General features: G+C 43.1%; 1 protein-coding gene across 2 annotated transcripts in view; it reads left to right on the top strand.

Moving 5' to 3' along the window:
- LOC120021254 (LHFPL tetraspan subfamily member 2a protein) overlaps positions 1-3377 on the top strand; it is a 68228-nt gene extending 64851 nt beyond the window's left edge. Inside the window, exons 4-5 of one of the 2 annotated variants that reach the window (XR_005472486.1) lie at positions 1880-2752; positions 3259-3370. Coding sequence is in view for 1 of the 2 variants with exons in the window: in XM_038964924.1 (XP_038820852.1) it covers positions 1880-2136 (257 nt within the window). In the remaining variant the exon portion in view is untranslated. Of the gene's footprint in view, positions 1-1879 lie in introns of both variants that reach the window. The other variant, XM_038964924.1, reaches the window with a different exon arrangement.
- Positions 3378-16400: the final 13023 nt, after the last annotated feature.

A 16400-nucleotide genomic window follows, 5' to 3' on the forward strand; every position in this document is an offset into this window, starting at 1 on the left:
TAGTAGACTTCCAGTAGTACACTTCTAGTAGTAGACTTCTAGTAGTACACTCCCAGTAGTAGACTCCCAGTAGTAGACTCCCAGTAGTAGACTCCCAGTAGTAGACTTCCAGTAGTAGACTTCTAGTAGTAGACTTCCGGTAGTAGACTTCTGGTAGTAGACTTCCGGTAGAAGACTTCTAGTAGAAGACCTCCAGTAGTAGACTCCCAGTAGTAGACTTCTAGTAGTAGACTCCCAGTAGTAGACTTCCAGTAGTAGACTTCTAGAAGTAGACTTCTAGAAGTAGACTTCTAGTAGTAGACTTCCGGTAGTAGACTTCCGGTAGTAGACTCCCAGTAGTAGACTCCCAGTAGTAGACTCCCAGTAGTAGACTTCTAGTAGTAGACTCCCAGTAGTAGACTTCTAGTAGTAGACTCCCAGTAGTAGACTTCCGGTAGTAGACTTCCGGTAGTAGACTCCCAGTAGTAGACTCCCAGTAGTAGACTTCTAGTAGTAGACTCCCAGTAGTAGACTTCTAGTAGTAGACTCCCAGTAGTAGACTTCTAGTAGTAGACTCCCAGTAGTAGACTTCTAGTAGTAGACTTCTGGTAGTAGACTTCCGGTAGAAGACTTCTAGTAGTAGACTTCCGGTAGTAGACTTCCAGTAGTAGACTCCCAGTAGTAGACTCCCAGTAGTAGACTTCTAGTAGTAGACTCCCAGTAGTAGACTTCTAGTAGTAGACTCCCAGTAGTAGACTTCTAGTAGTAGACTTCTGATATTGTAGTTCCAGTCCCAGCTGCCAACAGCGTGACGGAACATCTCCTGGTGTGTGTCAAAGCCGGGGAACCAGTAACAGGATCACTGCCTTTTCCTACAACGTCATTCTGGAGTATGGAGATACAGAGATATTGAACACAAGACACTACAGGGGCCTGCACTGTCTCAACTTCACTGGTCAAGTGTGGGATTTGGGCAAACGTTTCAACTGCTACTTCAGACCAGGCTTCTCTTAGGCTCTCCTCTAGGTTCTGGTGTTGTACAGGGGTGTTGTAACAGAATCCGTGTTCTGTTAAAAGTGGAATATTGTACAGTGCAGGGGTGTTGTAACAGAATCCATGTTCTGTTAAAAGTGGAATATTGTACAGTGCAGTGGTGTTGTAACAGAATCCGTGTTCTGTTAAAAGTGGAATATTGTACAGTGCAGGGGTGTTGTAACAGAATCCGTGTGGTGTTAGAAGTAGGTCCCGCCCCCACAGGAAGTGGCTCCATCCTCCAGCAGCGAGAGATACAGGAATCTGAGACAGGGTTAGTCGGTCGGTCACTTCTGTGACTTGGCGGGAGGAAACCCCTCTGGCTACCTTTTCCTGTTGTTCCTGCTGTAAACCCAAACATATCCCCCCCCCCCCCCCCCGGGGATCCAGAGCAGACAGCAGGATCATATTGTGCCATAACCCCAGGGTTACATTGTGCTGTAACCTCAGGGTCGCGATGCGGGGGGCATGTTTGGGGAAAGATGGGCATCAGGCCTTTTTGTTGCAATGAGAGTTGACACTGGCCAGGTGTACTGTTAGAATGGAGTAGGAGTAGGAGTCCCATCTGAAAGGGATGGTGAAGGAAATCATTTTAGCCCAGTATAATATTTTTGACCAACGGGAAATCAGAATGCTAACGTGTTATTGAAACAGGAAGTGTTTTGATACCAGAGAATGTAGCTGTTAGCTGTTCTGTGGATGGACTTTGGAGAATGTGCTGTTGTCATTCCACGCTTCTCTGCAGCTACATTTAAAGCACACATTTAATCAGTCACACACATATGTTTGCTAGTTCTAGGTCTATTTAATGCTTTATATTGTTACTGATGAACTAACGCTGGCTCTCTCTCCACCCTCTCTGGTCCAGGTCTGTTTCTGATCCTGGGTCTGATGCTATACCCTGCAGGCTGGGGTTCAGACAAGGTGCAGCTGTACTGTGGTCAGGACGCGGCTCCCTACCGGTCGGGGCTGTGCACCATGGGCTGGGCCTTCTACACAGCCATGGGGGGCACCGTGCTCACCTTCGTCTGTGCTGTGTTCTCCGCCCAGGCCGAGATTGCCACGTCCTCAGACAAGGTGCAGGAGGAGATTGAGGAGGGCAAGAGCCTTATCTGCCTGCTCTGAGGCTGACGGGGAGGAATGTCATGTCCTACCCCCCTCGTCTCCACTCTGGGGCCCAGCTGTCAATCAAACAGAGCCCCCCCCCCCCCCCCCCCCTATTGTTTACCACTAAGACTGACTCTCTGACCTTTGACCCTGTATTGTTGTTATTGTTGATGTGGGAGAAATCTACAGTGCCAAGCTTTTCACAAACGTGTGTTTCAGTGTATTTCCTCTCTCTGCCACCAGAGGTGCTGTCTGTGTTCTGTGTTATTATTTGTAATGTGTGCCAGTACCAGCTACCCTGACACCAGTAAGTTTGTATTGTAAATAAGTGTGCATATACTGTACATAGTGATGATGATCTGAGAATGGTGGTCCTCTCAGCTCTGTTCAGGCTGTGTTTTAAATGATGTCACTCTCGCCTTGAATCCTGGAGTGATTATGTCACTACCTGAAGATCCGCCTACCTGGTGCTAGTCTTCTGTAATAACTTCAAATTCCAGATAGAAGTTGCCCCTGGCCACAGATCTAGGATCAGATTTCTCAACCCCAAATCATAACCTGAACCTAATGGGGAGGATCAAATCATATCTGACCCTGGACCAGCGGTTAGAGAGAACTTCTACCAGCGCCAGGTGTGAGTAACTCTACAAGGGAACCAGTAAACTACTCTCAGACATGGCCTTGGTTTAGCATGTAATCATGATGTCCTTAAAGCTTACAGAATGTACTGTCAATTGAAATGACCAATGTATGTCTTCTTGGACCCTTGAAATGTATTGATGGGACAGCTACACCAGCCATGGTTCACACGGACTGCATGAGCTTGCTAAGAGAGAGCTGTGGTGTGTTTGTGTGTGTGTGTGTGTGTGTGTGTGTGTGTGTGTGTGTGTGTGTGTGTGTGTGTGTGTGTGTGTGTGTGTGTGTGTGTGTGTGTGTGTGTGTGTGTGTGTGTTTGTTATCGTGTGTGAGAGACTGTGCTTGGTGTTTTTTTCAAATATTGAGATGATTTTGCCTGGACCCCCCCATCTCTGATGACCCTAGCCTGCTCTCGTTGATGTCCTCCTCAGTCGACTCCCTATAATCTATGGACAAAGACTTGGACAACAACACACAAGTATTCATATGAGTGTCTTGTTTCAGGGAGGACACTTATTCCTGCGACACCAAGGGAGGACTGTTATTCCGGCAACACCAGGGGAGGACTGTTATTCCTGCAACACCAGGGGAGGACTGTTATTCCTGCAACACCAGCCACAGCGCTGGAGAGAAACTGTTGAAACATGTGTTGTTGTATGCTCATCCCACTTTCCCAGCTCCTCAGTCTGTCTCTCTGCCAAACCAATAAAAACAGAAAGAAAAAGAAAAGGTGTTCTGGGTATGAGTTTTTCTCCAGCAAAGTTCATATCTGTGGGGCTCTCTCTAATGTAATGTGTGGATGGATAGGGGAGGGAGGGAGGGAGGGAGGGAGGGAGGGAGGGAGGGAGGGAGGGAGGGAAAGAAGTGGTGAGAGTCTTCACTCACTATCGCCAGCTCTAACCTACCCCTCACCACACTCCAGACCGCCAGTGTGTATGTGCATGAGTCACCCCGCACGCACGCACGCACGCACACACACACACACACACACAGAGCAATTGATGACTTCCAGATTGGACAGCGTTTCCATGTCACTTGACAAATTTCCCTGTTCCTCCAGAGGGCTGCAGTATGAGACTCCAAGCCCCTCGTCTACTGTCAGCAAGTCAGCTTAGCCTGGTCTTACCCCTCTATTGACTGAGACAAAAAGAACGAGAGAGTCGATACTTATTTAATTTTGTGTGGGGGAGGTAACCTGATAACAGAGTTATGAAGGCAGCTCTGCTTCCTTATTAAGCCATAATGAGTGTAACACAAGGTGACCCCTGACCCCAGAGTGTTGCTGACGCAGTACTGTAGGTCAGAAGGTGGGGTTTAGAATAGGAGCTTTAGAAACGGCCTTCTAAGACCTGGAGAATCGCAGACCGATAAGAATAACAAAATGGCACACACACACAGGCCAACAACACACAAACAAACTCTCTTCCCGAATTATCTTCCCACACATCATGTGTTTGCCCTACTGGTCTTGATAGGAGAACAGTGAAAGAGGAGCTGTGTGTGTGTGTGTAGTCTGAATAAGAGCATCCCTGTTGGCTGCCATGTCGCTCATCGTGTTCGCACGCACGCACGCACGCACGCACACACACACACACACACACACACACACACACACACACACACACACACACACACACACACACACACATACACATACACACACACACAAAATCTGTAAGAGGATTTGTACAACGTTGAGTTTGTTTAAATCAGTTCAGATGAATAAACACTGCCATCTTCTGGCCGTCTGGATAAATAACAGCAGGAAAATTATTCAAATCAACTGGGTGGGACAGGAAATGGCACTGGACCTATCATTTGAATGAACAAAAGACAAGACAACCGTTTCATTCACATCTCTTACTACAAATGGGTCCACATAACAAACACTGTACAATAAACATGCATTACTTATGAATCCTTTACTGAAAATATACTAACTGAAAACAATGGAAGGACTCTTTGGTCAGTAAGACATCTACAATGAACATCGTGGGATAAATACAACGTGATTCTCTCTAAATTGTCTCTCCTTTAACCCCTTTAACAAAGGAGTTGTCTTTTCCAATCTACCCTTCCTCCTGTTACCCTCCCCTCCCTCTCTTCCTTCTTCTTCTGCTACCTTTCCCTATAAATGTGAGCTACTGCTCAGACTAGTTATGTAGACCTCTTCTAAAGAAATCCCCACTAAGATCACTCAGTCGGTCTCAGTCCCTTCATCTCTCTGGGATGAAGGGAAGCAAATAGAAGGGAAGAAAACGGAGTAACTGACCACTTTGAATCAAAGTTGTTTCCACGTCAGTTCAACGGAATGACTTTGAACCGACGTGGAATAGACGTTGAATTGACGTCTGTCCCCACTGGGTGTGGTCAAATAAGCTCCCACTTTGCTGCTACATTGTGGGATAAATCCAGTGTGATTCTCTCTACCTTTTCTCCTCTCTAACCCCTCAATGAAAGAGTATTCTCATTCGCTCTATAATTCGTCCTGTCTCCCCCTCTCCTTCCTCTCTTCTGCCTCTTACATCCCCCTCCATCTCCCGGTGTCTGTGTGCTTCTTGGCAAGTAGACCTCCAAAACGTTAAAGTCATCTCTCAGTCTCTCCCTCACCATCTTTCTCCTTCGTCTGTCTATCCTTCTCCTTCATCTCTCGATTCTCCTCCTCCACCTGGCTGCTCAACTCTTCTGCATCTTTGTCTGTGAGATCATGACGTTCCTCTGTAACTCAGGTCGAACTATCTTCACCCGGTTTCTCACTGCTTCAACTCTGGCCTCTCCTTCATGTGCTCAATCTCCTGTCTGTGTCTCTCCTCCCTCCTCTCATTCTCTCTCTCAATCTCTCCAGATTTCTCTCCCCCACCTATCAGACTCTAGCTCTTTCTCCAGCTCTCTTTTCTTCTCCTCATTCCTCTCTTCTTTCACCGTGTCTCTCCAGTGGAGTGGTTACTTCGCTGTGTGTTCCGATACCTCCCTCACGCTCCTGGATCACTCCCTCTATCTTCTTCAGAGAGTCACGCATCTCTCTCTCAAAACTCTCTCTGTCATCTCTCTCTGCTCCATCTGTTTCCTCTCCTCTCTCCCCCTCTGGATCTTTCCCTCCATCTCTCCTACCTGGGCCTCTGCCTCCTGGTAGGTTTGACTTCTGTAGAAGCTCTCTCTGTTTCCTACCACTGTCTCCTCTACCTGCTCCAGCAGCTTCGGGACCTGAGTGCCAAGGGCCCTGTCCTTAATGTTGAGAACATGGTACCTGCTCCCACACTTCTGTACAAGCTGCTGGATGTCCCTGACTCCACAATGCTCTGTTCTTTCAGGTCATCAAGCATGGGTGAATAGAATCACAGTGTGTTCCCAACAACCCTCCCCAAACAGCTCCTCCATTCTCTCCAGCACCCCTCTATCGTCCCCTTTGGAGTGCTCCACTGGTAGGAACAGAAGGAAGGTGTGGGATACTGTATACTGGTTGTTGGGGTGGGATTGGCATGAGGTGTGGGGGGGGGGGGGGGGGGGTCTGTGAGTGGCTTTTGATCATCCTTATTGGATTCCTCATGTCTTGCTCATTGTTAAGAATAATTATTGTCCAAATGGGATGTTAGATACAATATTTATTGAAGATTATATGAACGCTTCAAATAAAAATGGCCAATTGGGGGTCAATCAATTAGCTTCATTTCTCAGAGATCAAATTATGTTTCAACAAAATATTTTTCAGAAATGCTAATTTCATCTGTTTCTAACTACAGAAATTATTTTAGAATAATCTGAGATGGTGGTTGTCAGAAATCCTCTTTCTTGTGCTTTTTATTTAGGGGGAATGACGCTGCAGTTGGACTCTGAAGTTCTCTACTTGGCTGTTGGAGTCCTGCAGGTCCTTTCCCAATGCATCCACTTGTCTCTTACTCTTCTCCACCTCTTTGGTAGTGTCCTCCAGTAGTCTCTCTTTCTCTCTGACTTGCTGGGTTACAGTCCATTCAGAAAGTACTCAGACCCCTTGACTTTTTCAAAATGTTGTTATATTACAGCCTTATTCTAAAATGTATTAAATCGTTTCCCCCCCCTCATCAATCTACACACAATACCCCATAACGACAAAGCAAAAACAGGTTGTTTGAATTTTTAGCAAATGTATTAAAATAAAAAACTGAAATATCACATTTACATAAGCATTCAGACCCTTTACTCAGTACTTAGTTGAACCACCTTTTGGCAGCGATTACAGCCTTGAGTCTTCTTGGGTATGACGCTACAAGCTTGGCACACCTGTATTTGGGGAGTCTCTCCCATTCTTCTCTGCAGATCCTCTCAAGCTCTGTCAGGTTGGATGGGGAGCGTCGTGGCACAGCTATTTTCAGGTCCCTGCAGAGATGTTGGATCGGGTTCAAGTCCGGGCTCTGGCTGGGCCACTTCAGAGACCTGTCCCAAAGCCGCTCCTGCATCATTGGAATGTGTTCATCACGTTTATTAATGGCGTACATCAAGGGAAAGGGATGTGAGCAGTCTTAGAATGACTGAATGTTTCACAAAGCCTCTACTTCTCTATGGCATCATACTGCAACGCTGGTCTGTTCTTTGTCTTGTGTTATTGGTTATCAATAATCAGAACAGACATATATACGTTATTACTCACCATATAACCTAGCTAATCGTTCCGTTATCCAAGATGGAGATCCATGAATACATGATCATGTAAAACAGAATGCAGGCTATTAGTTATCATTGTTACACTCGTTAAATTCAATTTCTGATGATTTACATCATTCGATCAAATACCATGCATAAAATTGGAATGACTGTTCATCAAATTCACTACTAATTTGCATCAAGGGAAAGGGATGTAAGCAGTGCGACGGTGAGGAGTCTTAGAGTGACTGAAATGCTTCATACTAGGACATCAAGCTAAATTCAAGCTGATTCTATATTCATTTTGAAGTGTTTGATGTTGAGTTCTAAGGCGGAGATTGTGTTGGAGGAGGCAGGGCTATGTAAATGCAGGACACTTTATCTAGATATGTATCACAAATGGAACAATTGGGAAGAGTGCTGATAAGTGTAGAGTACTCAGGAGTCCTGAAGAATTTATGCACTCACTGCTGTTTACAAGGCCACTACTTTTGTATGGTATCAGATTGAAACACTCTGGTCTACTATCGGTTTTGTCTTATTGGTTGTCAATAATCAAAGCAGCCAAATAAGTAATCACTCACCAAAGTCCAATCGTGATCCTTCATTATCCAAGATGGAGAGCCATGAGTAATGATAATGAAAAAATGTGAACGTATTAGTTATTATCAGTACCTTCAAATCATTGATTATCCAATCAAATTCCAGGATGATGTGAAAAGCATCAAAGGGGTTATGAGTGTTCATCACATTCATTACTAATCAGAATCAAGGGACGTGACCAGTTACGCTGGAATGGTTCAAACGCTTTAGGGTTAGGACATCAAGCTCAAAGCTCAGAGTGATTGTCATATGCATTACTACTAGTTGATAGTCAGAATCCATCTAGTCCAGTCTCCAACTCCTACTACGAACTCCTAACTACATGAGGAAGTAGCCGTGTGCTGTACAGGGAAACAGACTGGTTGTTATTGTTGCTTAGGTGTATATTAACATGTACTGTAGTTACAGAGCCCTTACCACTAGCAACCTCTAAACCCACTGCAGCCTCCTCCTTCTGTTCTCCATGGATGACCTGACATCTGTACCGTCCTACGTCTGACCTCCTGAAGTCTCTCAGCCTCAGGGACACGTTGCCTCCCTCCAGCTCCGGCGTGATCAGACTGACTCTGCCCTCGTAGCCAATGCTCTCTGTCACCTGGCCATTCTTATACAGGTAAATACACTCTGTCCCCTTAAACCACCGGATCGTCATGACAACCGCACTGGTTTTGGGGGAGAGGTGACAGTGGAGGGTGACATCATGACCAGGACCAACACTCTCACTGTCTCCAGCGGTGGTAAGTTTAAAGTCATCTGTTCAGAGAGAGAGAGAGAAAACATTTCTGGCTTAATGTCATCATCTTTGTCAGGTACACAAATAATCAGTACATTCATGCAAAAAAAAAAAAAGGCATAAAATGACAGGGACAATATTAACCTCTAAAATACAACAAACACACTATCCCAGGCAGACATATTTATCTGAGGGAAATTATAAATACAGGATAGCAGAACGTGAATACTACTACGGGAATTGAAAGTAAATGTTTGGAGGGAGAGGTCACTATGGAGCACGCAGCATCAACTCCTGACCTTACAAGCACATTTCATCCAATGACATTTTTACACATAAAAGAGAAATTAAACCTCAAACTCATTTCACTTTACATAATTGGTTTAGTATTTGTCAAAGAAATGTGTACAAAAAGCTCAAAATGAATTCTAGCATGGTCTTACTATTTACTCTGGACATTTTACCTGCAATAAAAAGAGAAAGCATTTATATTTACACAATTCCACCATTTATTCATCAGATACTTTATATGTATTGTTCTCAAGCAAAAAAGATACACACATCTATTCCTTTATACCGTCCAGTCCTAATGGTTTTAAAACAGGAGTGTTGTTGTGTCTAGTTTAGACTAGAATATACTGAGATCTCTCCATACCTTTACAGGTCTTCACGTCCTCCACTTCCGAATAAAAAATAGTTGATTTAAATCCAACACTGCCTCACTATTCATGAAAAATATACTGTACACAAACACATTTTACAGACATATATTCACAACCTTTTTGTTGAATACTCTGCAGCTCAGGCCTATACAGGAAATCTACAGACTTTCACCTAAACCCGATACAGCCTCAAATAAAGTCATTGTTCTCTTCTGTATCACGCCTCTCTCCTCCATGCATGTCCAATAGAGAACTGTAGATAACACGAAGACAGTTATCAATGGAACTCCTGTACTTATCATTTATAACCGCATTATCACACTGTTGAACAACTCTGAGCAATTCAGCAACATTCAGTCCAATTTATTACTATTGGATATTAAAGTCTGATTGGTTCTTGAGGCTTGGCTCTGAACATTCTAGTTCCAAAGTGCATGATAATGGTAAAATGACCAACTCAACTGAGGATCAAACTTTGATCATAGATCCCCAGTCTAAACGTAACTGTTACCTGCTGTAAGCAATTGAACAACATTGTGTGTGTGTGTGTTTTGCGAAGGCAGCTCTGCTTCCTTATTAAGCCATAATGAGTGTAACACTAGGTGACCCCTGACCCCAGAGTGTTGCTGACGCAGTACTGTAGGTCAGTAGGTGTGGTTTAGGAGGTCAAATCAGGCCTTCTAAGACTCGGAGAATCACAGACAGAGATAGGAGTCACAGAACGCACACGTGCGGCGCCAAAGGAACATAAAGTAACATTTCTGTTTCTAGGCGCACAGGTTAGACGGCATACAAACATAAAACTCTCTACCCGGATTATCTTCCCACACAAGATGTGTTTGCACAACTGGTCCCGAGAACCGTAAAAGAGGAGCCATGAATGTTTGAGTGTCTGTGTGTATATGTGTGTATAGCGGACAGAGAGGACACACATCCTAATGGGCTCCAGATGACCTTTATTCATCCACTGGTTAGAAACGGAGCACAAGATGATCACTGTGAGGTGGAACAGGAATCCTGTATGCAGTTTGGCACGAGGCAATGTGATCTCTCTGGTCATCTTTGTTTCTCTCTCTCTCTCTCTCATCGCTGTCATTGCCAAGTACCTCAACTCCTCCAAGGAGTTGAGTGCAGACTACCGCTTAAAAAAAATTAAATGAACCTCTGACCCCTTCAAGGCAATATGCGTCAATACTTAAAAAATGTCAATTCTTAAACCCTCACCATGTAGCTCTGTCATTGTGTGCCTTTCTTTGTTTGCTGAAATCAATACTTTTACAACGTTAATCAAATACAACCACCGACTGTTTCCTTGTTGAGATTAAATTGGCATGTGCGCATTAACGCCGAGTTGCCATTTTAGAGCAGCAGCAGCAAATACAACCAATTGGTGGTTGTATTTCATTATTTGATTACCGTTTTAAGTATGGATCTCAGCAACCAACGCAATGCAACAACAGAGGACAAACACAACTACACGGCGAGTGTTTAAGATTTGAGATTTTTGAAGTATCTGTGCATAGTAAGTCAAATGAGTCGAGGATCATAAAACATTTTTTTCTTTAAACTCTAGTCCGGGCTTAAACCAGTATCTGTGCGTTAGAGAACTCTCTAACGCCCAGAAAGCTGATTCATATTCACTAGCTATGCAAGGGTTATAATCAGTTTTATAATGCTGTTCTACACATTTTGTGTGAAATGTTGCAGTTTTAAAGCTAATTTCCTGCAATTCTACACTTTTTGCCATTGGGCCAGAGATTTTAGCTGACACTAGGATTCCTCTTAACCTCATTGCTCTGTGCTCTTGCAGTCATCTTTGCAGGATGGCCACTCCTAGGGAGAGTAGCAACAGTGCTGAACTTTCTCCATTTATAGACAGTTTGTCTTAATGTGGACTGATGAACATCAAGGCCTTTAGAGATACTTTTGTAACCCTTTCCAGCTTTATGCAAGTCAACAATTCTTAATCTTAGGTCTCCTGGGATCTCTTTTGTTCGAGGCATGGTTCACATCAGGCAATGCTTCTTGTGAATAGCAAACTCAAATTTTGTGAGTGTTTTTTTCTAGGGCAAGGCAACTCTAACCATCATCTTCAATCTCGTCTCATTGATTGGACTCCAGGTTTTCTGACTCCTGACTCCAATTAGCTTTTGAAGAAGTCATTAGCCTAGGGGTTCACATACTTTTTACAACCTACACTGTGAATGTTTAAATGATGTATTCAATATCGACAAGAAAAATACAATAATTTGTGTGTTATTAGTTTAAGCACACTATGTTTGTCTATTGTTGTGACTTAGATGAAGATCAGATCAAATTTGATGACCAATGCAGAAATGCAGAAATCCAGGTAATTACAAAGGGTTCACATACTTTATGTATGTATGTATATATATAAATAAATATAGATATTTACCCCAAAAATATGGGGGATTGGAAATGATGCAGACAATTACATTGATGGAAGCTACAATCTATCTGCACTATTAAAGCTGATCTACCCCCTAAAATACTTATATATTTATAAAAAATATCAAAGAAAATGTACCTCTATTCATGAGTTTTTGCACTGCTGGGTTGGTATATATAGGCTACACTGCATTACACACTGCAATGGCGTTGCCAACCATGAGCCTCGGCCTGCTCTCCTCTTGCTACCCTTTTGTACTACGTTAGCTAAATATAAGGCTAATACGGCATTGAATTTATTACCTGAAAGAGGTAGTCGAGGACATATACTGTGTATATATATATATTAAAATTGAACAGGATTACCTACTGTAGTAGGGTGCCATTTGAATGGAATTGATGGTGAGAAAGAAATGCTGTGAGAAAGTGCACTGATTTAAAGCAATGACATTTGAGCGATAGGCTGTTTTTTTAAAACTCTGCGGCTGCAATTTAAAATAATAATCATCACAATTAAAAAATAAGGAGACCCCCGAAAGCCAGATGGATATACAGTATGTAAATTAGACTTGCATTCAGTCCTTATACGACTGTGTCATAGGCTATGCTGCAGAAAATGTAGACCTACCTGTCACTAGAAAAACAGTTACAATGACGAGATAGGTCAACATGCATTGTGAACTGCGCTCCATACTGAGATGTTCCGTCTGTCCCCAGCCTGATCATTGATGATTGATCATGCAGATAGCGGAGGACATAGAAGAGCCAGATTTAGACATACAAATCATTTAAACAGTTCCGTTTTATATCATGCTGTTCATATAAATAATGTATCATAATTTACCGGTTTCTCAGTTGTTTTTTTCCCTGGAAAGGGGAGTGGGTTTGGGCGGGAAATCTTGGTAAATCTCTGTAACCCAGTTCCGCTACTCAACCCTAATCTCCATGCACTCCTTAAATATCTCAGTGTCAGTGAAGAGCTCGGTGTGTTATGATAAAAATCAGAGCTCGAATTGAGGGGGTATGTGAGGGTAGTGTGGCTTTTGTTTCAGAACATGGATAAAGTCATAGGCCCCTTGTTAGTTTAGGATTTTGATCTATAACAAGGCTTTAGTCCATAATGCTTTATGCTAAAAACAAGCTGCAAATGTGTATGATATTCAGAGGCTGCGCTACAACCTTCTTTGGACACAACATTGACTTTGCTTGGGAAGTAGCCTAATGTGTGATTCTGTCACAATCAATTGATGTTAGATGTTTCAATAGGCTATTAAACAACATACCAACTTTAAATCAGCAAGCCAGGTAGCCAAGAAGGAACAAAAATGAATTATTATTATTTCAAGGCTGTAGCCTGCAATTTAAGAAACCTATTGTGAAGTATGTTATAAACGCAACATGTAAAGTGTTGGTCCCAAGTTTAATGAGCGGAAATAAAAGATCAGAGAAATTTTACATACACACAAAAAGCTTATTTCTCTCAAATGTTGTGCACAAAATTTGTTTACATCCCTGTTAGTGAGCATTTCTCCTTTGCCACGATAATCCATCCACCTGACAGGTGTGGCATATCAAGAAGCTGATTAAACAGCGTAATCATTACACAGGTGCACCTCGTGCTGGGGACAATTAAAGGCCAGTCTTAAATGTTCAGTTTTGTCACAACACAATGCCACAGATGCCTCAAGTTTTGAGGGAGTGTACAGTTGGCATGCTGACTGCAGGGATGTCCCCCAGAGCTGTTGCAATAGAATGTAATGTTAATTTCTCTACCCTAAGCTGCCTGCAAAGTCATTTTAGAGAATTTGGCAGTATGTCTAACCGGCCTCACAACCGCAGACCACATGCATTGCGTTGTGCGGGCGAGCGGTTTTCTGATGTCAATGTTGTGAACAGAGTGCCCCATGGTGGCTGTGGTATTATGGTATGGGCAGGCATAAGCTACGGACAATGAACACAATTTAACACAATTGCATTTTATCGATGGCAATTTGAATGCAGAGACACCGTGACGAGATCCTGAAGTCCATTGTCGTGCCATTCATCCACCTCCATCACCTCATGTTTCAGCATGATAATGCACTGCCCCATGTCGCAAGGATCTGTACACAATTCGATGTCTGGTGAGTATGCAGGCCATGCCACCCATTGAGCATGTTTGGGATGCTCTGAATCGACATGTCCAACGGCGTGTTCCAGTTCTCGGCAATATCCAGCAACTTTGTGCAGCCTTTGAAGAGGAGTGGGACAACAATCCACAGGCCACAATCAACAACCGGATCAACTATGTGAAGGAAATGTGCGGCACTGCATGAGGCAAATGGTGGTCACACACACCAGATACTGACTGGTTCTCTGATCCACACCCCTACCTTTCTTTTTTTTTTTTTTAAGATATCTGTTACCAACAGATGCATATCTGTATTACCAGTCATGTGAAATCCATAGCTTAGGGCCTAATGAATTTATTTCAATTCAGTATATGATAATGCATATTTTTTTTCACCTCTACCCTTGTCTGTGGTGGTCTGTAAATCCACAACTTTCTGGCTACTTTGGCTTGTAATGCTTATAAAAGGAATAACGGTTTCTAAAACGGCATATCTAAGGCATATCTAGTGTCTGTCCTAGGAGTAAGTAAAAACGGTAGGTTCTCTGCTATCCACTTTGATTTCATTATTATTTTGGGTATAGGGGAGGGTCGGGTAAAAATATATTTTACTGAATAGAAAATCTGGTTTTCTCCAGGTATCCTTTATTATAAGGCTCAGTCCCTAACAGGATTACAAATGAAGATAGTTGCCTAGGGAAACTCCATATTTGGTGATCAACTAACGTATTTAGTTATAACGCTGGCCGAGCTGGCGAGTGAGATTGACTCAGCTTTCTGGGCGTTAAGAGAGGTCTCTAACGTACAGATGATACTGGTTCAGTCTGCGATCAACTCTGTGGAGAAGTTGAGATGCATGTCATTCTCTGTCCCAGTCTCGCTCTGTCCTTTTGCTTGTCATTCTCTGTCCCAGTCTCGCTCTGTCCTTTTGCTTGTCATTCTCTGTCCCAGTCTCGCTCTGTCCTTTTGCTTGTCATTCTCTGTCCCAGTCTCGCTCTGTCCTTTTGCTTGTCATTCTCTGTCCCAGTCTCGCTCTGTCCTTTTGCTTGTCATTCTCTGTCCCAGTCTCGCTGTCCTTTTGCTTGTCATTCTGTCCGTCTCGCACTGTCCTTTTGCTTGTTTCCCCAAGTCTGTACCTCTCATCTGTTAAAGACCCCAAAAAATTACAAAAAAATAAATCGGCCAATCAAAAAGATGTCCATAAAACTCTGGGATTATGATCCACAACAAGCTGATCAACTGCGTTCAGAACTCTCCTCCAGTTCCTTTGATTTCTACTGACCTCTTCTGGTCCACAACTTGTAGTGCAGCTTCGAACACCTTTCCAGAAAAACACCATTCAAACAAAGGAGGCTGTGGAGTTGACTTCAGAATTTTATTTAGCATTAATACAATATACAAAACAAACTACTCAACATGCAACTTGAAGGAGAGACAGAGCTTCTGTACAGTAAAATGAAATTCAGGGTACCAGCCGACCAGTCGTCAAACTTTACAAAATATACAAACATCCCTTAAAGACTGCTCACTTTCTTTTAAATAACTTCAATTTATTCCATTGTCAGAAATGAGCAAGACCAATTTCATATTCATTCTCAGTGTTTTCTACTACATACTTGTGTCATTGATTCAAAAAGTACAAGTTAAAGCCACAGTCCATCTCAAAACACGCACAGTTCACGTCGCTTAATTCCACCGACTGACTCTCACATTTAGCAGTTGATGCATTTTTTCTCTTCATTGTTTTCAAGCCAACAAATTACTAACAGTAACACTCAGGTGCCATTCGTTTAGATTTTCAAGAGGAAGAACAACAAAGTAGCTCAGCACACAAACATTCTCTCACACGCAGGCACACAAACTTTCACAGGCATAAACTCAAGACACTAACAAACCACAGAGAGATGACTGACTATCAGTCTAAAAGGAAAACAGGAAGATATATATATATATATTAAAAAAGGAGCATAAAAAAATTGCTGAAAAACACAACAGGTATCCTGCAGCAACAGAACGGAAGATCTCTGCATGTCTCTGCCCTGCCCACAATAGCGTTCAACTGAACAGTCAGTTATCCTTGTTAAGACTTCACTTTGACTGACACACACACGCCACACCAAAATAGTATTACATCACACGTGCATGCCTTCCCAACCCCTCTTCATGTCACACTCAAAGGGTGAAAGTCACAGGCAGGTTCACGGTTTACACTCAAAAACAAGGAAGTTAGAGCTTATGCAGGACCTTCTCGCCAACATGATAATGAATAAAATACAACTAAGAGGACGACACACAGAACAAAAAGATAAACAAGCCACTCTCGGGATCAGATGGCCTAAAACACTTGTTGGTGGGTGGGGGGAACTGCTCCTTTCACTCAATCATACAATGAATACTAGGCTATCAGCGTCGACACATCCGTGCAGCATAGACAAATGATATTACTGGGAGATTTCGCCTGTTCTTGGAGCGTTTGGAGAAACAGGGATTCCTGGACCGGTTCAGTTTAATG

This window comes from Salvelinus namaycush, chromosome 26, assembly GCF_016432855.1.
Source record: "Salvelinus namaycush isolate Seneca chromosome 26, SaNama_1.0, whole genome shotgun sequence".
In the NCBI taxonomy this organism is placed as follows: Eukaryota; Metazoa; Chordata; class Actinopteri; order Salmoniformes; family Salmonidae; genus Salvelinus; species Salvelinus namaycush.